Consider the following 25,892-nt stretch of genomic DNA (forward strand, 5'->3'; position numbering starts at 1 on the left):
CGGACTTGCAATCCAAGGGTTGTGAGTTCGAGTCTCGGACCGGCAGGAATTGTAGGTGGGGGGAGTGAATGTACAGCGCTCTCTCCACCTTCAATACCACGACTGAGGTGCCCTTGAGCAAGGCACCGAACCCCCAACTGCTCCCCGGGGCGCCGCAGCGTAAATGGCTGCCCACTGCTCCGGGTGTGTGTTCACAGTGTGTGTGTTCACTGCTGTGTGTGTGTGCACTTTGGATGGGTTAAAAGCAGAGCACGAATTCCGAGTATGGGTTACCATACTTGGCTGTATGTCACGTCACTTTCACTTTTTTCACTTTCAGTCTAAAAGGAAGTCCAATAGTGACGGATTAGCAATGAATTGCTTTTATGTAAGTATACTGATGTATAAAATCAACATAAAAGTAAATAAAAAGTGCGGCAAAAGCTAGCAAATGAAAACAAAAGACGTATCAGATGAACTGAACTCTAGATACTGGTGCAGATAGGCTATTCCTTATAGCCCTATCATCAGCTGCATTCTGGGAACAGATGAATTACTGTCATGTTTAGATTGCCGGAGAGTGAAAGGAAAACAAGCATGCATCAGGGCAGATTATATGACAGTCCCAGAATGCATGGAGTCTGGTATGTCAGCAAGGGAGCATCATCTTCTGTCATGTCACCTCTTCCCTTTGATGCACACAGCTGTTTCCTTTTCCTGCTGCACTGCTTTCCTACCATAGGTGGTTAATGCATTTTTCTTAACACAAACCTAAGATATTTGCAATGATAGGTTTATAATAGAAAAGATTTAGCATATGAGTTTCATTTTACGTTATCACGGTTCCTTTTTTTTACATCCTTGCTACAAATGAATGCAATGCGTTCTGCAGCGATGCCTGATTGGTGAATGAATCGTTCATTTGAGTCGGATCTTTTTTATGATTCCGTAGAACCCACTCAAAAAGACGGAACTAAATTTAAAATTATATTTAGGTTCTAAAAGACTATGCGCTTAATCTTGACTGCAATAAACTGAACTGGCACACATAAAAGAACAGTAAAACTCTTATAGATAAAACAATAGGAAACCATCGTTGGATAAAGTTAGCCTATGCGCTATGCCAGGCAAAGAACCGCTGAATCAGTTTTTCGAACTTGTTCATTGAAACGAGCCGTATAAAAGAACCTATACGAGAAAATTATCCGGACTTCCCTTCACTACTGTTCAGACTTTCGTCACGCGCTGAACGGAAGTGACGTACATATCCAAAAGCGTGACCAAGGCTGTCTTAAAAATACAAGGAAGTGGACGTTCACTGTCAAGGCTAAAATAACATTAATAAAAGAGACATTTAATTGTCTAACGGTGTCTTATAACTAAACAAGTACCGGGAGGGTATAGTCATCTCGGACTTACCCGAAAGCCCGTGAGTATCTGTTAGAATAGCCGTGGAGCTCGAATCCAGCTATGAATACGGACGTAGAATTTCACATCAGGCAGAATTACCCGTGGAACAAACTGCCAGCTAATGTCAAACAGGTACAGTCTTCAGCACTCACAAACTTTCCCATCACCGCCTGCCCTACCTGCATAATAATTTACAGCGTCAGCATGATTTCCAGATATACTGTCAGTCATCTCATTCATTCAGATATATCCGTAAACACACACACACACACACACACACACACACACACACACACACACACACACACACACACACACACATCATCATCATCATCATCATTATTGTCGTTTCGTTACTGTCATCAGATTCCTCTGCATTATAGCTGCACATCAGTAGATATAAAAGGCTAATCATAAAAAAGTGTGCAAGTTTCTTCTAAAATTCCTTTGGAGACAGTAACCCTCTGCTGCGTGAATTATTAAAGCTTGTGGGAATAAAATATCTTAATGTTTCTCTGTGCTTTGAAATAATATGTACAGTACAACTGTACACTGAACAATAATATTCAAATAATGTTTAGTTTTTATTGAATAATATTATGTAATAGTTTATTCTGTTTTTCGCAGTGAACAAAATTTGACTGAGAATTTGTATATATTTTTATTTATTTATACAAATCTTAAATTTATTTTGCAATTTTTTTTTGTATGGAAATGACTTTTGACTCTTGACCTAATTTTCCTTTAACATTAAAATCAGCTAAACCAAAATTCACATTCTCATAATGCCAAACATTATGTGTTTAAATTATTGCATTGTTTACCTAAATCCATAGGAATTAAATGTTTTTTTGCACCTTCATTTCTGTAAGAAATGTTTTTGCAGTGTTTTGCTTTATTCATAGAGTCTGGGAAACTCGCAGCGTGAATATGAAAAGCAGGTTCTTCTGTACAGTATCCGCAACCAGCTTCGCTTCCGCAATAACCTAGGTAAGAAAATCTATTGCTTTTCACTTTCGGAAATCCTATTTTTCATTCTGTCATTGTTCCGAACCATTTGTGTTTCCCGCTCCACTCTGGCCAGACCAACAAGCTCACTCTAGCTTCTGTCAGCAGATGTAATTACACTAAAATAATGAGCATCGTTGCCCTGATTTAGTGTCCCACAACACTGTCTAAAACCTCTCCTCTAACAGTCAGGCATGTGAAGAAGGACGAACGCAAGTATTATGAAGAGCTGTTAAAATACAGCCGGGACCATCTGATACTCTACCCCTACCACCTATCAGACATCATGGTCAAGGGTCTGCGGGTCACCCCCTTCTCCTACTACATCAGCATAATGGAGGTTTGGTCAAGTCAACTATTTGAATAACATTTACCCTAATAGCTTTTTCTTTCTTATTTTATTTTTGCAGCTTTTAATTGTGAAGAGAGAGTAATGGGGAGAATATGAAGTAACGGCTCAGCAAATGATGCTTAACTCAAGCATGCATTGCCTATATAAGCACCACATCCACATCTCTAAAGTATTTACTAATTTAATTTTCTCAAACTACCAAATTATGTTGTCTACACTTATCACTGATTCTGTGAAAACAGTCGCAACATATGGTAGACATGAGCTGGCATCCAAGCGTTCAGTGTTTTACTGTTCTAGTTCTGTTGTAAACATTTCTGTTTGTTTTCCATCGAGGAAAGAAGGTCATATGGGTTTTGAAAGAGTAAATGATGAAATAAACATAACTCTTGGGTGAAACTATTGTTTCATTGGACTTCATTTGACTGGAAGTGCATGACCCAGTCTCTTTCCCCATCATTCAGGACATCATGAACAGTGAGAAGAGTTATGATTCCCTGCCCAACTTCACTGCTGCTGACTGTAAGTTGTTCTCTCTCTATCAGAGCTGGGAATAATTTTTTGTTACTGGCTGCTCATGCACAATAACAAGGCCATAAGTCACTAGAGATGGCTGTACATTGCCCACTCAGAATGAAGTGGCACAGAATTACTCTGAATAATAGTGAATGTAAATATTTTATTGAATAAACCTAGCTAATTCTTCAGAAGAAATATGGCAGTGCTGTCTTTACACCGCAAATGTGCTATATATATACCACAAAAAAGATACTTGTACTGTTTAATGCTGCTCAGGGGTAGCATAAATGCATTTACTAAATCATGATTAGTGAAATAATATTTAAAAATGTGAAATATATGAATATAGAAACATGGGTAACATCTTAAAGTAAGGTTTAATTTCTTAACATTAGTTAATGCATGAGGTGTCATGAACTAAAAATGAACATTTTTACAGAATTTGTTAATTTAGCTTAATATTGTTTTTTGAATATAATACTGTTTAATATACAAATATATCAGGAAAACCCTTCAAAGTACTGAAAGCAATAGTGTGAGGTTCAAGTGTAAAATACTGTGTAAATAGACAGACAATGACATAAAATGTATTTAGACTTTGGACTGTGCCTTATATTTTGGTATGTGAATTTTTGAATATGTGGTTTAATAATACAACAACAGTTTGACAACAATACAAACAATCACGTATTATTTAGTGGATCAAATGTACAGAATTTTTGTACAGAGTGTAATTGCATTTTATGAACCCCTTACATTTACCCATATGTCTTTTCATTATTCAGCTGAAAGAAATGTGCTGTCGTATCTTATGGTAATTGATGTCAACACTCTTATGTGAATTGCAGTGAATTGCTCAGAGATCTCACAGAATATGGTCTTTGGGTTGGGTAGACAGAAGGTAGCCAGCAGGCTATGCATGGGTCTCTCACTCTAATCTCTTTGTCTGAAGTGAGGCTGCACTCCTGCCCTTCACAGCTCACCCCACAGCCTTTGGCATCATGCCTGGCTCGCCGCAGTCAGTTCTGGCCTTTTCTGATGATCCCAGACCCCTGTGCCTTTATGCATGGAGAGGGACGGGCTGCTGAGGCCCCAGGAAGGCAGGACCTGGGGCATAGAGGAATATGTTAAAGTCACAGAGGTTCCTCCAAACACTAAAGGACATCCATGATGTCCTACCAATTACAAGCATATGCAGTCAGCACTCAATAGAGGTGTAAACTGGGTCCAAAATGTTCTGTGATCATCAAACGACATTCAGAGGTAGTCGAAAACGCATGTAAGCCACAGTGAATTTATAATGTTTGTAGGGCTGCCTGGTCACTTGTCAAGTATCCACTGTGCTTTACATGCATGCACATTCAAAGATTCTGCTCAAAATTCCATTATTATTCAATTCACATTTATTTTTATTTACATTTATTTTTATATATTTTTTTGGTTTAAATTTGGTTTTAAATCAGCTTCATATTTCTACAATACAATTAAGAGTAATTTGTTATGAGAGCTGACTGTCAAAGTAATGTCCATATGGCAGAAATGTGCAATTTTAGGATAATACAAATCATGAAGTTAATCGCATGTATTCAGGCAATGATTACATGTTGTAGGGGCCTATGATTTCAGCCTCAATATATGAGCACATGAATACATAAACATCATCTCTGGAACTGCTGTGAGAGTCACTTCATGAGCATTTTATCGATGCATTTTTTAGATTTTTTGTATTATTTTTTTAGAACTATTGTAATATCATATACAATCAGACACTTGGGCTTCACAGCAACCCATCAAAATAAAAGTTTGGTTTAACGTGAAGAAACTGTGACAGAAATATTTTACTTAATGTAATGATAGCACTACTACTACTGATACAATTATTATTAAACCATTATTTTTTTAAGGAATATTTACCAGAAAAATTATTTACCAGAATTTATTTAATAATGATTAAATTTAAATAATAATAATAAAAAAGTGTTTAATAATAATAATAATAATACAGTATTAAAAAAATTATTTTGTATAAATTATGTTTTTATAAGATGCTTTTGATCATTGAAATTTAATGAAACCATTAAAATTTAATCCAGAAAATTAATGGAAAACAGAATGTGGTAAAAATACTGAATTTGAGAAAATTTAAACGTATTTCATAGGACCTTAAACATGTATTTTTTGTTCAACTTTTAATAAATTGCTGTTAAATATTTCATTATTTCAATTAATTTAATAAGACATTATATTATTAATTTTGATTAATAAAATTTTATATGTTAATTTAAAAAATTAAAAAAGTGTAATATGGGTAATATTGAAAAAGATTTTGGGGAATTTGGGAAAAATTAAGCAGATTGCGTAGGGTCCTACATGTTGTTAAGGTAATTTTTTGATTGTAATGTAAGTTAAAGTAAGGAGGTTAAAATGGGAAAAAATATTTGGAAGCAACAGTGTGCAGAATGTTTGCCTTTTTTTTTTTTTTTTTTTTTTTTTTACAATCAATACCAACATGTAGTTATAAAACAGATTTGCCGGGTATAAACCAAGTTCTGAAACAAACTTTTCAATATTTTTTACCTTTTTAAGGGCATTTTTTATAATTACCATATGTATTTGTATTTTTTTAACCAGTTACTTCAATCAATCAGAATGCAATATACCAGGGGTCGGATTTATCCAGTTTTTTCAATCAGTATGAATTATATATGGGGTGGGTAGGCATTTCGGCATGTTTTATACAGTACATACACATTTTTAAATGATACGATGCAATATTAATGCTTTATACAGTACATACACATTTTTAAATGATATGATAAAAAAAAACAATAGGCCTCTTTGATTTTCATGCAAATAGTTTCGGAAGATTTTTTCATGAATTGTTTTTTAAACTTTTCAAAAGTTTCTTGAATAACAGATATTCAGTGTGACCATACTGAACATCACTGTATGTGTGTGTGTGACAAGGCCAATGGATTAAAACCGTTCAGTTTAATCACCGTTCAATATGCGCTGCTTAAATTCACACGTCACTGGCACACAGATCTGAGATCGCGCTGTGCAAAAAGTAACATTCAGAAGCTCATAAACTTGTTGTCAGCGCTGCCACGCAACTTTTATTAATCAATACTGAATCGCTACATTATATTTCTCAGCAAGGAGAGGGGTAAAATTAAACTCAGCTTTATTGTTTGTAGAGAGAGACAGACGCAGAAAATTTACACATCTCTCTCTCTTTATCTCAAAATGGCCATATTTGAGAAAAAACAATTAGAGTACTTTGCATATTCAGTTTAATCCCCGTTCTATATTAATGCACTGCTTTAATTGATGCGCGTTTGCACAAAGATCTGCGATCGCGCTTATTAACGTTAAACTGACGCTCGGCGCTCTGCTTCTGTTAACAGTAAACCCCGCCTACTTTGATTTGATTGGCCAGCTCTGACATCACTGTTAGACCGCCGAGGCGGTCACACTTTAATTCTCACACTTTAATAGTATTTGTGCTCGGCTTCTGTCAACAGTAAAACCCACCTACTTTGATTTGATTGGGCATCTCTGACATTTTGACATTGATGAGCACTGTTAGACCACTGAGGCTTTGATCTGAAGTGCCTATGTGCAGAGCTCACGCATGCATCCTTAGACTAGTGCAAGTTAATTATCACACTTTAATAGTATTTATAGCTCCTAACAGGCTGTGTGACTATGATAAGTTATTACCTCAAAATGTACGTCAGTATGCAGTTTTCCCTAATGCTCGCGTGCCAGCAATTATCCCTCTGCGTGCCACTGTTGGCATGCGTGCCGTAGGTTGCCGATCCCTGCAATAGACTGTTACCAATCAAATTTTATTAATTTAACTTATTACATCAAAGATGGAATAGAAGCTTCATCTGTCATGAAGCTTTTAAATGCTTTTTAAATGCTTCCAAATCACACTCATTCTAATGAATCTGCCATAGTTAACTCAAACAAACTCATACTACACTCAAAGTGTTGTAACATTTTCAAGCTAAATTTCAAGTTTTACAGAAAAGGGTATGAATACTTATGCAATGTAATCATTTAAGTTTTTTTATTTGTAATAAATTTGCAACGTTGTTACAAACCTGTTTTTTGCTTTGTCATTATGGACTGTAGATTGATGTGAAAATTTTTAAAGCTGTTTAAAATAAGGCAGTTACATATGAATACATTTGCAAGGCACTGTTTTCTAAAAAAAAAAAAAAAACAACAACAACAACAACAACCTTGAACCCAGTACAGAGTAGGGCTATAATATTATGACAAAAATTATTTGTCATTTATTGGACTTGATGTTGTAATAATGAATCTTTATGTTTATGTAAAATAGACACATGGATGTGTCATGTTCTGGCTACCCAGAGCAAACAAGCTAAGAACCAATTAGTTTGTTGCTTTCATAAGAAAATCAGCACTTCAAATTGGTTGTCTTAGCAGCATGAAAACAAAATGGTTAATCAAACTCAGAATAAATTATATACAGAAAGTGAGCAAAGAGCATTCACTGAAATGGTTCATGTCTCCCAGTATAACCACTGAAGCTGTCTTACAGTGCAAAATGAATCTCTTACTTATGTCGTCTTTTACTGTACAGTGTAAATCAATACTTAATTGCATCAGTCTTAATTGATTGTTTAATAATGCGTTTTTTTGCGCCCTTATGATGAAATTTTGCCCCAAGCCCCTGTTAATATCCAATCCTGGTGTAAACAGGGTCATAGATAGCAAATTAGGTGTCCACACATGAAGTATTTGGTAGTTGGCATCCATTAGTGTGTTTATTGATCTAACTGTTGACCTTTCAGGTCTGAGGCTGCTTGGGATTGGCAGGAACCAGTACATTGACCTAATGAACCAGTGCAGATCTTCCAAAGTAAGTCGCTCTTGGTTTTACGCTGTAGATCAATTAGGATGTTGTGGTTAACTTCCATGGAAGCTCTTCTGGGATTTCAACATTATGTTCAATAGATAGTTCTCAAATCTATATGGTTTCATTGCTCCGTTTGAAGATGAAAGATGTAATCCATAGAGAGCAATGCTTTGTACACACGGTGATAACCTCACACTGTTGCCTAAGCAACATCTGTCTGTGGCTAGAAATTCTTCCGGAGGAAAACGGCTCGGGATCTCCTGCCAGCAAAACCTGTGGAGATCACAGTAGAGCCCTGGTGGGTGGTACAGACCGGATACATCACCGAGGATGACATCAGGGTAAGGGGGATTAATTTTTGCTCATAAAATTGCATTAGGCTTTTGGAAATTATTTATTATTATTTCAAAGAAATGGAGTCACTGAGAATAAAACTAAATTATCCATTTAATACTTATTTTATGATGCAACTGTGTTTTCTAACACACCATTAACAGTTTATTAATTTTTAAATAAAAAAATATGAGCAAAACATAAAAACACAGAACAAATTATTCTCAACAGCTACATTTTCCCTCATATTTCCGAAAAAATTCTCTTCTAGTTGTTCATTTGAAGGTTTGTAACTGGACTGAAATACCTCTGGCCTTTATTGCTTTTGTGCTGGGTTGATTTCAGACCTGCTCTGTGGCGGAGAAGACGGCCATTGATAAGATGATAGATTCTGGACCTCAGCTGGCTGGATCGATGGAGTTCAACGTGGTTCTGAGTGAGTGTCACTGAGACAGTTTCAGTCTTTAAGAAAACCACTTGAAATACTGTCATGCTCTACGCATGAATACAGTGTACTCATATTTTATTATTAATGCTATAATTGAATGAAGAATTGATTGTCATCCTTTTTCAGGACCGCATATGGTGGAACATACTGATTTGTTAGCAGGCTTTCAAAAAACAAACAAAAAACAATAATAATTGTGAATGAAATTAATTAATTTATTTTATACTTTTTATATAGGCTTAATTTTGATAGACTTTAAATATTTTGACAGTGAGACTATAACTACCGTAATTATAAAATAAATAAAATAATGAAAGATATATTACTTCACCCCTCTTATTAAATAGTTATATTAATAACATAATAATAATAATATAAACATCATAATATTTATTGAATTTGTGACATTTCAGCCAAACTGTCGTAGTCACTATGGTAACATCTAGTCTGTACTGGTCTGCGCAAAGCTGTGCAGATGATTGGTTTCCATGCACAGCAGATAATGGCAGCACACAGTCCAAAAGTGTGGGGCATTTTTGAAGTCGGACCAGTATAACCTCTAGCAAAAATGTAGTCGCACATGCAGGAAAAGTGGTTGGAAAAAGCCACCGTTTAGTCACAGTCTGAAGCCCTGTGTTTTTATGGGTGGTACATTCAGTACAATAATTTTCTATCTATTTATCTTCTCAATTATTTCAGGTTTGTACAACCGGGGCTATATATATCTTGATGTCCCCATATCAGATGACAGCTGTATATCAGGTATGCACTGCGGTTTATCATGACCTCTTTGGAAAAGGATTTTGCTCGTCCATTGCCACAGAATGTACATAATAGTGGATGGAAGAATCATTGATCAAAAAAGTATGATAGGATGATCACAAATCCATTTGGAATAGCAGACGTTTAGGGTACAACGCTCACACACACAACCTCTTCTTGGTTTTCATTTTCAGTGCCGCCGCTTGAGGGGTTTGTCATGAACAGAGTCCAGGGTGATTATTTCGAAACGCTACTCTACAAAATCTTTGTGTCCATCGATGAGCAGACTAATGTGTCGGAGGTGCATATGCAGTTTTCACTTTGCAGTGCACTTGAAATGCTGTCTCGCTTCTTTTCAGTGTTTCTGCTTGTCTTTGAAACTGTCATACCACTTTTCTGTTTGTCATTTCAGCTGGCTAATGTACTGGAGATTGACTTGGGCCTGGTGAAGGTATGTGTCATGCAGGGATGAAAATGGAAGGCCATTTACATGGAATGTTTGATATGAAATGATGCCTTTATAGCTAACTGAGAGGGCGGTGAATCCAGGATGCACTGGTTCTGGAATTACTGGCGCCGCAAAGGCAATTTTCCAAATCCTTTGGCCTTTTGATGGGTTGTGAAATGAGTCCTTCTTTGAATGTATGATGCAGACTGAGGAGAATGAGGACTGAACCATTGTGTTCACACATTTCCTTTGTAGCTGTTTAGCCCCATTTCAGTATCTGGCAGAGTGGAAAGCAAGCTTATTCATGAGATCCATCATGAAAATCCATAACTCCTTATTAGAAAAGCCAATGCTGACTCAAAGGACACGATCTTTACAAATAAATTAATTTTTACACAAGATAGCTAGTGTTCATTTTTATTATCTCTTTGACTAAGACAAACAGAATGAAATGTTTCCTGCAGTCATCCTATTAGTGAAAACATGATGATGACAGAGTATATTTGAATAAATCCATTGCCGTCAGTGTTTACGTGCAGCGTACATAGTGCCTTTTGATAGGGATGTGCCTGAAGACAAATAGCTTCATTGGAAAAGCTTGAATATCGGTCTTTGTTTATGAAACATGAGTCATTTTTTCTCTTTTATTTTCCTACTTTTTTGTAAATCATTTATAAAACTAATCAATATATCAGTTTATGTAAAAATAGTTTGTCAACATTAATAATTTATACTGAATTAAATTTTGCTAATATTTTTATTCAAAAAAATTAATACTCTCATTCATATACATTCATACATATATAAACGGTGAGAATTCTAATCAACACATCTAAAAAAAAATACTGTGCAGTGATATTCAAATTGTCTTTCTTCAGTATCAGGCTGTATGGAGCCCAAATCCTGACCTCCTTTCTCCAGTACCATTAAATCTTTCTCAAGAGCTGACAGTTTTATCTTCATATGTGACAGTACCGCAATCTTCTTTTCTGTTCCACCTCACCTAGAACCATTCTGAGTCGAGCTTATAGCCATGTAGAGAATAACCTTTGGAAAAATAAGGGAATGTGTATTCATAACTTTAGCTTTTGACTGGCCTAGCTGCAGAATCAGTTGGATGCAACAGATTTGATGTTTTTTGTTGTCAGGTGAAAAGTGCAGATGGAAATTGTGTTTTGGCAGTGATGCTGTGATGATGTTTATTATTATAAAGCTGTTTTCGATAACGCTATGGATTATTCATGAAGATGTGTGTGGATGCTTTCCAAACATAATTCAGAGACTGGAAGACTTCCTCGTAAATTAACAGTGGTAACATGCTATTATAGTAGTTAATAATCATCACTGGATTGTGTATGAATGCTGAAAGAATATTGGACTTTTCTCTGTTGTCTTCCAGAATGCTGTGTCCATGTATTGTCGCCTGGGGTTCGCTATCAAAAAGGGTCAGGTGATCAGCCCGGACCAGCTGCACCCCTCGTGGAAGAGTGCCCCTTCGGTCAATAGACTCAGGTATTAGAAGGCCTACCTGACACTGATGAATAGGCTTTTACTGCTGGCTCAAGTCAAAGAAGCAAACAAAACAAAACTATTACTGTTCTAGAAATCTCAAACTCTGTGCCGTTCACACAGAAAGAGATTTTGTCTGTGTTATTGGTATCATACCATATCATATTATGATCACAAATAAGAGTGATTAAATCCTTCCAATGAATTGAATATTGATTCTTAAAATCCTAGGATTGGGATTTTAATTTATGCATTTGTAGTTGATGCATGAGCATGTCTGCCATAACAAAATATAATATGTGCCACCTCACGTCTAGCAGATGTCGCCGGGTCAGTTGTGGATAATTGTTTACACCTAACACATGCAGTACCCCACATCTATCATATATCTGTTCAGCTTGCTATTTATTTATTTATTTATCATGCTAAACATGATAATACTTTAATTTTAATAATAGTTAACCATTTTTTGATGATGTAATAATTCAAATTAATGAATCCTTCAATAAAATAATTTGTATTATATTAATTATTATGCATTATTCTTTATTAATTTCCTATAAAAGAAAACCTTTGAATTTTTGTGTGTTCTAGTGACATTGTAACAACTCTTCATTCCAAATCTGGAAGAATCTTATGATCTCCTTCTCTGTACAAATGTGTTATACTATCTTTGTATCTAATATAACAATCTGTAATGGCTCAAATATTTGGAAATGTGAAAGGAAAAAAAGAGAACCTGTAGAGTTAGTCAAAATTCATGTTAAGCGATTAAGTACATAGCTGTTGACATTGTAACTTAAATATTCCCAAATGATTCACTAACAAATTGAAATCAAAATCGAATTGAGAGCTTGTGATTGAGAGTCAAACTGAATCAGGAAATCGATGTTGATATGCAGCCCTAATCAGAATGGGAATGTATAGCCTGTAAAAAAATCTCATTGAAATTTTGACCAGCTGTTACTGTTCGTGTGAATGTCTTTTTAGTCAGGTGTTTCATTGTGTTTTATATCTTAGTGTTTTCTTATGCTTGCCAGAGGCACTATGGACCCTCAGAAGATGCTGCTGTCATGGGAGGGTGGCAGTCCAGTGATGGAGGCAGGTTCCTCAGCCACTGATACAGACACCACCAGCCTGGAGGACCAGGGTGAGAGCACAACAGCTTTCATTAAATCATAAACAGCTTTCCACTCATCCATTAGACACTAACTCACTCTACTGCAGTGTATTATTAAACATTAGTCTGGCTCCAGTCAGTACATAAATCATAATAATCTGAATTAAATTGACTGTGTGATTTTTCCCTGTCCTCCAGACACTGCAAGTGTGAGCAGTCTAAGTATTCCAGCCGCCCCGACTAAGAGGATTGCCTTCCTGTTTGACTCCACCCTCACCGCCTTCCTCATGATGGGCAATCTGTCCCCTGTTAGTGTCTCATTCATAGATTTAAAGGGATACTCCACCCCAAACAGGAAAATTTTGTCATTAATCACTTACCCCCATGTTGTTCCAAACCTGTAAAAACTTCGTTAGTCTTTGGAACACAATTGAAGATTTTTTGGATGAAAACCAGGAGGCCTGTGACTGTCCCATAGACTGCCAAATAAATAACAGTGTCAAAGTCCATAAAAAAGGCATGAAAATCGTTTTCAGAATACTCCATCTGCCATCACGTGCAATCTGGGTTATATGAAGCGACGGGAATACTTTTTGTAAGCTAAGAAAACAAAAAAAAATGACTTTATTCAACAATTCCTTTGTCAACAGTCTCCTCTGTGTCTCTCCATATCACTGTATGCTGCGTATACTCTTCTGTATCATCCGCGCCACCAAGATGCGCTGTTTCTAAGTGTATTTAGCTTTGAATTTAAAAGAAAACAGCTCATCCTTGTGGCACGGATGATACAGAGGAGCATACACAGCATACATGACATGGAGAGACAGAGAGGAGACTGTTGACAAAGGAATTGTTGAATAAAGAAATTATTTTTGTACCTTTTATGGACTTTGACACTGCTATTTACTTGGCAGTCTATGGGAAATTCACAGGCCTCCCGGTTTTCATCCAAAATATCTTAAATTGTGTTCTGAAGACTTTTACGGGTTTGGAACGACATGGGGGTAAGTGATTAATGACAAAATTTTCATTTAGGGGTGGAGTATCCCTTTAAGTATTTCTGCTTTACAGTTGACACATATTTGATACACTGCATGTGGCTTATTTTACTTTTTATTTTAAGGTGTTTGATAATATTTAGTGCAGTGGTTCACAGTTAGTGGGTTGTGACTGAAAACAGGTTGCAGACAGTGTTGCCAAGTCTGTGGTTTTACTGTGGAACGGAGCTACTTTTAAACTATTGCCACGGGTTGATTTTTTTTCCCCTCTTGAGGGTTAAAGGTTTGACATTACATAAATTGTATTTGACTGAAATTGTTCAACTGAAATATTTTACCCATTTAACATTCTGCCAATGATAAAATTTTACTAGATGATAAGATTTGTAAGGGAGGGGCACTGGTAGGGAGCCTTTAAGCTCCTCATGATAACAGTGTTATAACAGTTTATAACACTGTTATAAAAACCATAATGTTGATGATTAGTGCTGTATAGTGATTTTCATGCTAAAATGATGTAAACACATAACATGGAAGTGGTATGTTTTGAGTTTTGATATTTGCCATAGGGTCATTGGGCTAGTTATGGGCTGTTCTTGATTGGTCATTGGGCTATGTTTGTTACACAGACCTGGGATCCCTGGTCACAGGCCTGTTTTGATAAGGTCACAGATAGTAGAAGCAAAAAATTCAATGTAACTGACTGGGGTTGTATCGATATTAAAAATATGACTTTTTTTTAACTTAGACGGTGGCAGATTTAATCTTAATGTCTACAGGAGAATGCATAATTAAAAAGCCAATATGGACCTTTAATGATAAATATTAAAACTCTAATATCAGCCTATATCCAGTCTTACTGATACTGATATGTTGGGCATTCCTACAATCGATCATATAATTGTCTTCTAATTGTCCTCAATGGTATTTTGATGCAAATTCTTCTGTGACATGGTAGAAGCAGCCAAATAAGGCAATATGGGCAAGTGTCGATTTACAGATTTTAAGTGAAAATTATACAATGACTTGTTCTTTTTCACTTCCAAAAAAAATTATAATTTTAACAGTATTTGACTGTAAAATGACATTAAATGTAATTACAGTTATTAACTACATATAGTATGGAAACTTACTGATAACCAATTAACAGGTTTTTACTGTAGCATTTTTTGTTTTACTGTTAAAATCACTATCATTGTTTACAGTGTAAAAAACATGAACAAAACTATTTAAATGCAACCCAAAATATGTTAAATATGAGTTCACGTACTGAAAAGACAAAACCCGGATTGTGCCCTCTACAATTTGTTTAGTGTAGTGAATTATTGCCTGCCGAGAGCATGAAACCATCACAATTCAATCTGTAAACTAAGCAATTTTAGTACTATGTTGTCACCACTTGAACTCCAGTGGAAAAGCTGGACCTTGAAGCTAAACCAGTTGAGAACTACTGATTTAGTTTGAGGAGTCTTCATGCTAAAGGGTTTTCCAAGATTGTCATATGATCAAATATGTTTTGTATATCATCTATAAATATCGGGATTTAATGTGCTTTTTTTTGTCTCAGAACTTAAAGAGCCACGCCGTGACAATGTTTGAGGTTGGGAAGTTGTCTGATGAGACCCTGGACAGTTTTCTCATGGAACTGGAGAAGGTAATACCCTTATTATAGGACACAAAAGAAGCTAAGGGACACACAGTGGACAGACAATCTCCCTCTCTGTGCTTGTATTGAAATACTGTGGAAAGGGGCCACCGCCAGGGGCTGATTATACAACACACACACTCACATTTTTCACTTTGGCACTGCTCTCACATCTCTTGCGCACACAAAAGCATAAAGACTATTGCATTTTCCCTTAATAATCTCTCCAACCTTTAGTTATTCTTTTTTTGTTTGCACATGTTCTTTCATTCACAGACATAATGATTGTCTTTGTGTGTTGAGCTTGATAAGGATGCTTTTATGTTATAAGTTGAGAGCACTGCTGAAGGAGAGGCTCAGAGATATTTTGACCATGCGCTGACCCTCAGGAACACAATACTCTTTCTGCGCTACAACAAAGATCTCACGCCTGATCAGGGCCCTGATGTACCAAATATAGGTATGTGTCAGTAACTGAGGGTTTGTATATACTGTACTAGACCTGGGAGATCAATCAAATATTTACTTATTAAATATTATATTGTTGTTGACCAATTAAATTTATATCTATGAATCAGTCCTTTTGAATCAGTTCAACAATTTAATTGCATCATTGCATCTACATTTAAAAATGTTCATGGATGCATTTTTAATTTATGTGAAAAGGATGTCATAAATTTCTGCAATAATTCTTTACTCTGTTAGTTCTTGAATTTGTTAATAATGGTTTCTCTTTCTTAATTTTAATTCAAATTCATTTTTGAACAAATGTAAAAGAATGAATAATTTAAATAATTTAGTAATTTCAGAGCAAAAGCAAATACATATATATCAAATATACTATATATATATTGAGCATGTGAAATATAATAGTACATAATAAAAAAATTACACAGGTGGCCAAATGTTTGGAATAATTAGGAATTTTAAATGTGTTTGAAAGAAGTTTATTTTAATATATTTAAAAATGCAATTTATTCCTGTGATCTAAAGCTACATTTTCAGCATATTTACTCCAATCTTGTCACATGGTCCTTAAAAAATCATTCTAATGTGCTGATTTGCCGCTCAAGAAACATAATGATTATCAGTGTTGAAAACAGTTTTTGATGCTTAATATTTCATGGAAACAGTTCTGATGGGTAATACACGTCACTATCAGTGTATCACTGTGATCTTTATTAAAACAAAATTTCCTTCAATTATGGAGTGGTACAAGTAGACACATGTTCACATGTCCTGCTTTGTGTTTCTCGTCAGGCCTGCCTCTGGACCTCCTCCGCTGTGAAAGCCTGCTGGGATTGGACCCTGCCACCTGCAGCCGTGTGTTGAACAAGAACTACAAACTGCTAGTTTCCATGGCGCCACTCAGCAACGAGATCCGGCCAATCAGCAGCTGCACGCCTCAGGTAGCCCAGGAGACTGTAGTCAGACCCGTAGAAAGGGATATATGATCATTAGGACTTACGAGACTGTGCTCGCTCAGTGAGCAGTCAGATCATTGTTCTCTTGAGAGTATCATTCAAGCTAAATAGGTCTTTCTTTGCCTCGGGGTTTCTTTATAAGAGTTTCACCCACCGACTACATCTCTGCATTTCCATAAATATCTTTTACATGCTGTTTAGATGTCTTTTACAAATAAGGTCATCATTTGGCCTGAAGGAGAAGTTACGGTGTGCATTTAGAATAACTTTGCGTTACATGTTTTGTCACTAGGAGATTTGGTTGGAAGCTGGACATGTTTATTAGAGTAGCTTTATATTATATGTCTGATGTGTCTCTTCCAGCACATTGGTCCAGCCATTCCTGAGGTCAGCTCCATCTGGTTCAAGCTATACCTGTACTCTGTCACTGGTCAAGGCCCTCCTTCACTGCTGCTGTCCAAGGGCTCCAGGCTCCGGAAGCTGCCAGAGATCTTCCAGGTTGATCTCAGCATTCAAATATTTATTTCATTTTTGTTTGTATTTTATTGTGCTTTAATTCTTTCTGTAAATCTGTTCTTTCATACAATTCTTATTACGTTAAAAATATTCCTTTAAACATTTAAATACATTTATTTTCTTGAAATTAAATGAATATTAAAAAAAAATCAGTTTTTATTTTTTTGTTATTTTTCTCTCTCTACCCATACATTAATCAAAATTTTTAAAAGTACATATAAATAACACTACCCTTCAAAACTACTGTTCAAACATTTCTTATTATCATTGTTGAAAACAGTTGTTGTATTTTTTTGTGGAAACAATTTTTTCAATCATTCTGTTTATAAACATTATAATTGTCTTTACTGTCACTGTTGATAAATTTAATGCATATTAAGTATTAACCCCCCCCCCAAAAAACAAAACAAAAAAAAAAACACTTACCATCATCAAAATTCAAAAAAGTGTAGTTTATGCATTATAAGCATACTATATATTCTGCTATAAGGCTATCATATATAATTTTATATAAATGCAATTCTGCATAAATAAAAACATTAAAAGTTAAACATAATGCATAGTGCTTACATAATCATTTAATATGTTATTCAGGCTTATGACCGACTGCTTATTACATCATGGGGTCATGACCCCGGGGTTGTCCCGACATCCAACGTGCTAACAATGTTGAACGATGCCCTCACCCACTCAGCTGTGCTCATTCAGGTAATGGAGGGAGACCTTGAACAACCAAGAGTTCTCATATCTAACACATTCTCAAATCTAATTTTATCAAAACATTTACCAAAATCTCTCACTCTTTTCAGGGTCATGGAATGCATGGGCACGGTGAGACTGTCTATGTCCCCTTCCCATTTGATGACGAAGACCTCAAAGCAGGTAAAGTCTTAGTTGTGTATACATATAGTAGCCCAGGGTTTTTTAGGGTCACTGTAGATGTGTTTAGCACTCTGAAAGGCTAAGTCATTCTAACTGGCCGCTCTGATTTGTGTTGCCTTTCCCAGAGTTCTCATATTCCAATATGTGTGCGCACAAAGCCCTTAAGATCTTGCGGGACAAAGTGGATCTGGAGCACCAGTGTGGCTACATCACCATGCTGAACCACAACAACAGACATCGCAGACGACTCAGTGACACCGACGGTGGGGCTAAGAGCCTCTTCTCAGTCCACACTGTCCATTTAACCAATCTCTGAAAGGCCTGATAAGGACGGCGCCTATACTGATCGTTAGTCACTCCAGGCTGTATCATGGCTGTATTAGCCACTATAAGTGCTGCAATTAGATTAGAATGAGAGCAACCGGTTCAAGCTCTCGCCAGTGTGTTTTATTAGAACAGATCTCTAATTCAATGAATGTTTTAATTGCAGTCCACACGTTTGATTGCATCACTAATCAGAGTGAAAACCTGAACGCTACCTTCGGGGTCTCAAAGGAACAATAAGATTCACTCTCTTTGCTTTCCTCACAGGAGACCCTGATCTTAGCGGAGTGCTTGATGTCAACGGAAGCAATGAATCTTTCGAGCTGGTTACGGAGGAGAATAACGGAGATGGCAGCAAGAAACCAGGAACAGAAGGTAGGTGTTCTTTGACTGAGAGCCAGAGTCTGCAGATTTTTTTGAGGGAGAAAACATGCGTAATAGATTTAAAGATGCTAGAAATGTGTTACACTGAGCTGAGAGTATTAGTGGGTGCTGCTAATCAATCTGGTTATGTGACTAAGTCAGTATGAGGTGCTCAGAAAATCTTGTTTGTTCACAGGTTCGTCCAGTGAGGATGAATGGGTTCCTCTGGAGCTTTGCTTTGGGATGCCTCTTTTTAGCTCCGAGTTAAATCACAAAGTGTGTCAGAGGATCGTCTCTCACAAACTCTGCAGCAAAGACAGGTGACAAGTGCATGTCTGCAAACATTTCTAGCAAAGCAAATTTGAATCCAGCCCATTATTCTTGTGATCCCAGTCTCACCTCTTTATCCTATTATTTATATTTTTTACACTGTCTATATTAATATAAGTGGCAAAAGGACAATACAATACTATTCAAAAGTTTGTATTTATATTTTTTACACTGTCTATATTAATGCTAGAATTTTAATGTAATTGTATTAAGGAGTTTGTTTTTTTATTTATAATTTTTTTTATTTATTTTTCATTGCTAGCAAGTGGCAAAAGGACAATACACTACTATTCAAAAGTTTGTTTGTCATTAGTTTTTTCAGAAAAAACTAATGTAAATGTGTAATGAAATAATCTGACATTACTGAATTAAATGTTTGTACAAATGATGGTTAGTTGAGCTTTCAAAATAAAAATTAAGCATATTTAATCATGTTCTATTGTGTATTCCAGCCTTTATGAACTTTATTATAGTATATATGTGGATATTAAGAAAAATTAAGCATATTTAATTTTTTTTTTTTTCCTTTTGCAGTCTTCAAGAGTTACTACATTCCAGTCGAAAACTGTCATTAAAAGTTCTCAGTTTTGTTCATTCATTCCAGGTAAATCTTCACCAGTTTTATATGGTTCCTAATGTAATGTGGATTTAGTTCATAGTAACAGTGCTAATGTCTTATGTATTACACAGTCATGGAAAACCAGAAAGTATCAGCAAGTTTTAAAATTGCAATTTCCTACAGGAACTTAATGGAATCTTATAAAGTCATGGAAATTTCTATAGTGAATATAATTTTTTCTGTGTTAAACATTCCCCATCATCAGCTAGAAATTGCTCTATGAGAGTGCAATCTCTATAATATTTGGGCAAGAATTGTTGGGACCCCTGGTATTTTTCCACTCTCAGATGTTCTTTGTATGTGTGTTGAGTTGACTATTTTACACCGTCTCTCACAGGATGGAAAACAGCCTGCGGACCCTGACAGCGGGGTCTCGGGTCCCCTGAGTCAGCCCACGGCAGAGTCTGGCGTCCCTCTACCTGCAATCAACCTGCTCTTCAAGGACGGCGAGCTGAAGGAATGGAGCGGCCGAGTGCCGCCCTCCCTGCACATCTGTGCCCCACAGAAGATCATCCCACAAAAAATACCACCCTCATAATAACCCTGTTGAGATCCACAGCATACTCCACTCACTTCTGATCACTTATGTCATGAGTTACCACACAGCCATCAAGTGCTGCTGCTGCCGCCTCCCGTCACGTTTGGATGCGAGCGTCCAGAGTAACTCTAAAAGTCCTGACGGGTTCAATCACACATCATCCCATTCACCCAATTACAAAATAGAAAATCTATTTACAAATGGTCCTATATTGACCTTTTAATGTGTATATAGACTTTGCTTGGAAAACATAGGACCAATCCTGGGGTTGGATGAAGTTGCCCTACTCGTATTATCATGTTTTGTGACCTGATGCATGATATCACTGCACAAAATCTCAAAAACTACTTGACTGAATCAGCAGGGTTTGAAAACACGAAGTTGAGGTTTACGTTTTGCACAAAGCATGTGGATGACATTCAGGTTTATTCCTTTTTTTTTTTTTTTTTTTTTTAAAGTTTATTAGGTTTTGTTCGGTTGTGTTTTATTTGGGATGGAGTGCGTGTCCGTCTCAATTCTGCTTAGCAGAGGAGTGTTTCTGCTGAGACCAAAGACCAACTTGTTTTATGTTGATTTTTACCATTATTTTACTTTTTTGACTGCCTTATTTGCTTTGTGTCCATTAGACTACTGTATCACCGAATGTGTTTATTCCACTAGGCCAGTTTGAACATTTTTCCACTTGGACTAACTATCTACTTTAGTCCACAAACCTTCAAGTAGTGACAGCAAGGTCATCGATTATCCATCAGTACCTAGATGTGTTGAATATCAGTATAAGTTTAGAGTTTATTGTGTGAATATGCAGTAATACAGCATTAAAATCCCCCTCAGTGGCCTGACTTTTTCCCTTATGCCTTTTTCTGAGGGTGCTGCCAGTGTTTTCCCAATCAAACCTTATGGTATTGGTGTATGAAGACCGATTAGAGATCTTGGTGCTGCATGATGAGTGTGTAGAGTTGTTGTGTGTATAGTGCGCTGTTTTTTCCTCATCTCTTTATTTCCCCTTTCCATTCCTTTCAATACGACCCAAAACAACACCGGCTCCATGCCTGACCCAGTCACAGTGTTAGAGAAATAAAATAACCGATAGTTTTATAAAGTCACCCTGCACCTCTGTTGTAGTGTACTTGATGGGACTGTGAACATGCTCTTGTAATTAAATGGGTACAGAAGTTACATTTTCCCCTCACGCAATTCCATTCACCAAAATATATGTCATAACAAATGAATATGTAAAAACTATATGAAAGTACTAATAAATATGTTACAGAAACACCCATTACAAGTCTTAGCATGCAGTTTGTCATTTAAAAAGCTGTTATCTTCAGATTGTTGAAGCTTGGCTTCAGACAGGCTGGGTCCCCGGTGACTAATTACTATAGTAACACAAATTCAGGGTGTCACCAGGGGGCAGTGAGGCTCTGAAATGGGGCATGTGATCATAGGGATAGCACAAGAGAAAAAACATCTGACGATGCCTGTCAACAAAAAAATGTTGAGATGTTCTTTATTTTCCATCCTACAATATGTGCGAGGCCGGTGTATGTAGTGGTTAGACTTTTTGTCATTAATTTTATAATTAATCTTCTTGTAGCTTAATTAAAACTGGTTTTATCTGGAGGCTTGCTCTAAAACTAGGTCGGTAACTCTAGTCAGAAACTTTCAATATTTCAAGAAATGTGTGTACGGGAGAAAATTTGACAGCGGGTGGCTACCCTATCCATTTTTATTGTAGATGTTCTGCGGCCTACGAAACTTTTACACTGAGAAATACAGACTTGTATGAAAGGAATATAACCTTCTACTTCAGTCTCTCTGTCTTTTGACAGAGCATGACAAGCAGTGCATGCAGAAAAACAAAACTGGCATTATGTAATTAACTATATCTTTATGTAATTTGTCACTTTTTTGGAAAAAGGTTGAATAGTTTTATTTACAGTTTAAAGGACCATTAATAAATTCTTATTCTGAATTATTAAATTCATAGAGCTCATTTGTGAACACCCACCTCCTCCCCCCATATTTTGATACTCTTATACTGTTATGGATATAAATTGACTTTACATACAGCACAGAGCTATTCACAACCTGTACACACAATAAAGAGATGGCCAGTTCACACCAAGATTGATAACTTTACTAGCATCCAGACCAACAGATAAACATTTTGCTCATGTCAAGCTCTGCAGTTATGTTGTCTGTCTTTAAATGCTCAAGCTGTTCGTGACTGGAAAAAATCTTTCTGAATGCAAGTCCAACATGATCAACTTTTTACAATGTACAACTTTCACAGTTCTTTTTTTTTTTTTTTTTTTTTTTTAGAACTGTGAAATGTTATAACTCAATTTTAAGACTAAAAGACACAATTACTTTTTTGGATTTTTTTTTTTCCTATCCTGTGCCAGAAACGGGCTACCACACTATTCTCACAGAATACATACAATTATTAAAATCTTAAACTATTTTTTTATATTATATATAATATATATATATATATATATATATATATATATATATATATAATATATATAATATATAAATATGTATATATATTTATATATATATATCATCATCCTTGGTGTGGGCCTTATGTGCTGACAAATAGTAGAAGACATTTTAAAGTTTTGCTTCTTACAATGGACTGTAGGTGAAGATCCAGCTCTTGTTTTTGGTCTTTTGAAGTATCCCGTTACTATTTTGGTGTTACTATTTTTTTCTATTACCATTTGGAGAAACTGCTGTTCATTGTACAAGTGAATGAATCACATTCAGACTATTTTACAAACCTGTTTGACCGATAAGATAAGTGATTGATTTGCCAATCTAGCAAGGCTGGTTCAGATTCTAACAAGTTAGAAAACACAAATGACATGATTGCTAAAATATTACAGTTTACAGTAAATATTACGGTAAAAAATAAAAATTGTGTTTGTGAATAAAATGTACTTTATAAGTAATTATTTGTATTATTATTTTATGTATTATTATTATTATTTTATGTATTATTATTATTATTATGTTATGCATTAGTTATATGCAGTAGTTAGGCTATATCTAGTTCCGGTGGGTCCTCTATTATGACTGGCAGAGCAGCGTTGCAGTACTGTTTACAGGACAGCCGTGAGTGAGCTACTTTATCATATTAATAATTCTCATGATGTCTGTCTAAGCTGCTTTATATTGTGCTGTGCTGTGTCTCTTTAAATGAGGGAGCGTGTGTAAGTGTGGCTGTGGTTGGTTTTCTTCAGCTCTGTCTGTGTTAGTTTTCATAATATCTGATGGACCCAAGCAACACGCAGCAGGTGCAGTTCAAAACACAGAGAACATTTTGAGGAAAAAACAAAACAAAAAACAAGCGATTTACGTTTCTATAAGCACGCATATAACGGGTTTGTCGTATTCGGATACCGGAGCAACATTTTATTTTTTTCATCAGTATGTCAGTGAAGCTTTGAAGAACTTTCTGCTTGGAAACGTCAGGTGTGATACAGACTACTAGCTAGCATACCGCCTGGAGCAGCAACACGAATCATTGGATATACAAACTGGATGTGACCTCTGACTTATCCCAAACAATTGCACGTAGCTCTTCTGATGTAAAGTGCTTGTTTTGGTCTGTAATTGTGATGCGCGCGGATCTGGCATATGCAGCTTTATTAAGCAATTCTCTGCGCAGACGGAGCATCGCAGTCAGTCTACTTCCAGATGTCCATCTCTCTCTGCTCGTAACAGGTGGAGCTCGTTTCACTCCATCTGTCCGCGGCTGAAGGTGGCATATATGGGCAACCAGGTTGACAAACTGTCACACCTAAGTTACGCCGAAGTTCCCACGACCGATCCTAACGGACTGGACACGGAGGAAGACGGCCCGCGGGTCGGGGTCTCGTACATTTTCTCCACCGACGACGACGAACTGGACGATAACCATCACCAGCCTGTCGATGGACCGGAGCAGGAAGAAGAGAAGCGCGAGCTGGACTGCGCCGTGTACCACCGAGACGAGTGCATTTATGAGAGAAGCAGCAACACTACGGAACTGGAGACGTTCAGCCCGGAGAATTTATTGAACAGATGTAAGCCCGGGGACGTGCTGGAGTTCGTGTGCGCCGGTCAGTACCCGCACTGGGCTGTGTACGTGGGGGACTTCCAGGTGGTGCACCTGCACCGGGCGGAGGTCAAGAACAGTTTTCTGACCGATGCTAGTCAGGGCAGGAGGGGCAGGATCGTAAACGAGCTGTACAAATTCAAACCCCTCAGTCCTGACATGGTGGTGCAGAACGCGATGGAGCAGGTGGGGGCCAAAGACAGAGAGTTAAGTTGGAGAAATTCGGAGGGTTTCGCCGCCTGGTGCAGATTCGGTAAACGGGAGTTCAAGATGGGAGGGGAGATACGGATAGGAAAACAGCCGTACAGATTAAAGCTCTTCTTGCCGGACAAACAGTTTCATGTGCTGGAGTTTCAGAGTTTGGAGGATTTGATCATGGAAAAGAGGAGAAACGATCAGATCGGAAAAGCGGCAGTTATACAGGAACTGGCGCATCATTTGAGCAATAACGGAAGTGAAGCGAACGTTCATTGACGCGCAACAGGTAGCGGAGAGAAACGTATCCCAGCATAACATGTGCGTGATTCTCACGAAACCCGTCCAGAACATTGAATTCCAAAATTAAAATCTATATATTTTTTCTTCCAAAGAAAATGACAGAACTGGGACACATTCTGATTGGTCAACTCATGTCACTGTTATGTTCTGTCATGTCAGGGACTATATCTTTCAGCGGAAGGATGTCACTTACTGAATTTAATCACTAAATAATAATAATAATAATAATAATAATAAAAACGTTTCAATAATAAATGTGTCCTTAATATTTTTAATTTTTTGCAACTGTCTTTATAAAAACAAAGTAGCCTACTTTAGGCCAGCGGCTCCCAAATTGGGGTGCTTGAGAATGATTTTGATGATCTTTGTGCCAATATGAGGCCCATCCATCTCACTGAAAAAAAGGTAGGAAGTAATATTCTTTTTGTTTATTTATAAACTTGACATAAACACCCACCAAGCCGGACACTCCCAGCCACTTAGATAGGGTTTATTTTATATACAGTAACAGAGCTCAACATTGATGCTTGTATGGTAGAAGTGGACAAAACATACCTAACCAGAATGTGCTGTTTTTTTCATCTGAGCAACACACAGTGGTGTTTGCTTTAAGGCTGGAATACACATGACTTTTAAAATCTGAACAGATTTTTAAAACACTAGGCATCATACACTTACCGACTTTGTAAATAGTCACAGAGGAAAAACTGACCATCATACACTAAATGACTGAGGATCACACGCTACTAGACTTTCCTTCTGTTGGAAATCAAAATAATTTCACACTCAGTTATTAAATATTTTACGCTGAGTGGTATTGTTTTTCAAACACATTGTCTCTCAAGTTGTAAGCTGTTCTCTA

The 25,892-nt window shown here is 36.6% G+C and overlaps 2 protein-coding genes across 2 annotated transcripts; both read left to right on the forward strand.

The window, feature by feature from the left end:
- The first annotated feature begins 1,213 nt into the window (after window positions 1–1,213).
- On the forward strand, window positions 1,214–20,589 carry LOC109111587 (protein FAM91A1-like). Its single transcript, XM_042776901.1, has 24 exons — window positions 1,214–1,521; window positions 2,295–2,379; window positions 2,586–2,737; window positions 3,214–3,271; window positions 8,101–8,168; window positions 8,393–8,506; window positions 8,844–8,934; window positions 9,646–9,708; window positions 9,903–10,009; window positions 10,121–10,159; window positions 11,556–11,668; window positions 12,706–12,815; window positions 12,984–13,093; window positions 15,351–15,437; window positions 15,759–15,888; window positions 16,689–16,837; window positions 17,216–17,350; window positions 17,963–18,076; window positions 18,178–18,250; window positions 18,376–18,513; window positions 18,842–18,949; window positions 19,134–19,257; window positions 19,802–19,871; window positions 20,224–20,589. Exons 1-24 carry the CDS (start codon window positions 1,450–1,452, stop codon window positions 20,422–20,424), a joined length of 2,511 nt encoding a protein of 836 aa, XP_042632835.1. The 5' UTR covers window positions 1,214–1,449; the 3' UTR covers window positions 20,425–20,589.
- A 2,983-nt stretch (window positions 20,590–23,572) lies between these two features.
- On the forward strand, window positions 23,573–25,285 carry LOC109112218 (protein LRATD2-like). Its single transcript, XM_042776902.1, has one exon. It carries the CDS (start codon window positions 24,206–24,208, stop codon window positions 25,004–25,006), a length of 801 nt encoding a protein of 266 aa, XP_042632836.1. The 5' UTR covers window positions 23,573–24,205; the 3' UTR covers window positions 25,007–25,285.
- Window positions 25,286–25,892: the final 607 nt, after the last annotated feature.

The sequence above is a fragment of the Cyprinus carpio genome, chromosome A19 (genome assembly GCF_018340385.1).
Source record: "Cyprinus carpio isolate SPL01 chromosome A19, ASM1834038v1, whole genome shotgun sequence".
Taxonomy (NCBI): domain Eukaryota; kingdom Metazoa; phylum Chordata; class Actinopteri; order Cypriniformes; family Cyprinidae; genus Cyprinus; species Cyprinus carpio.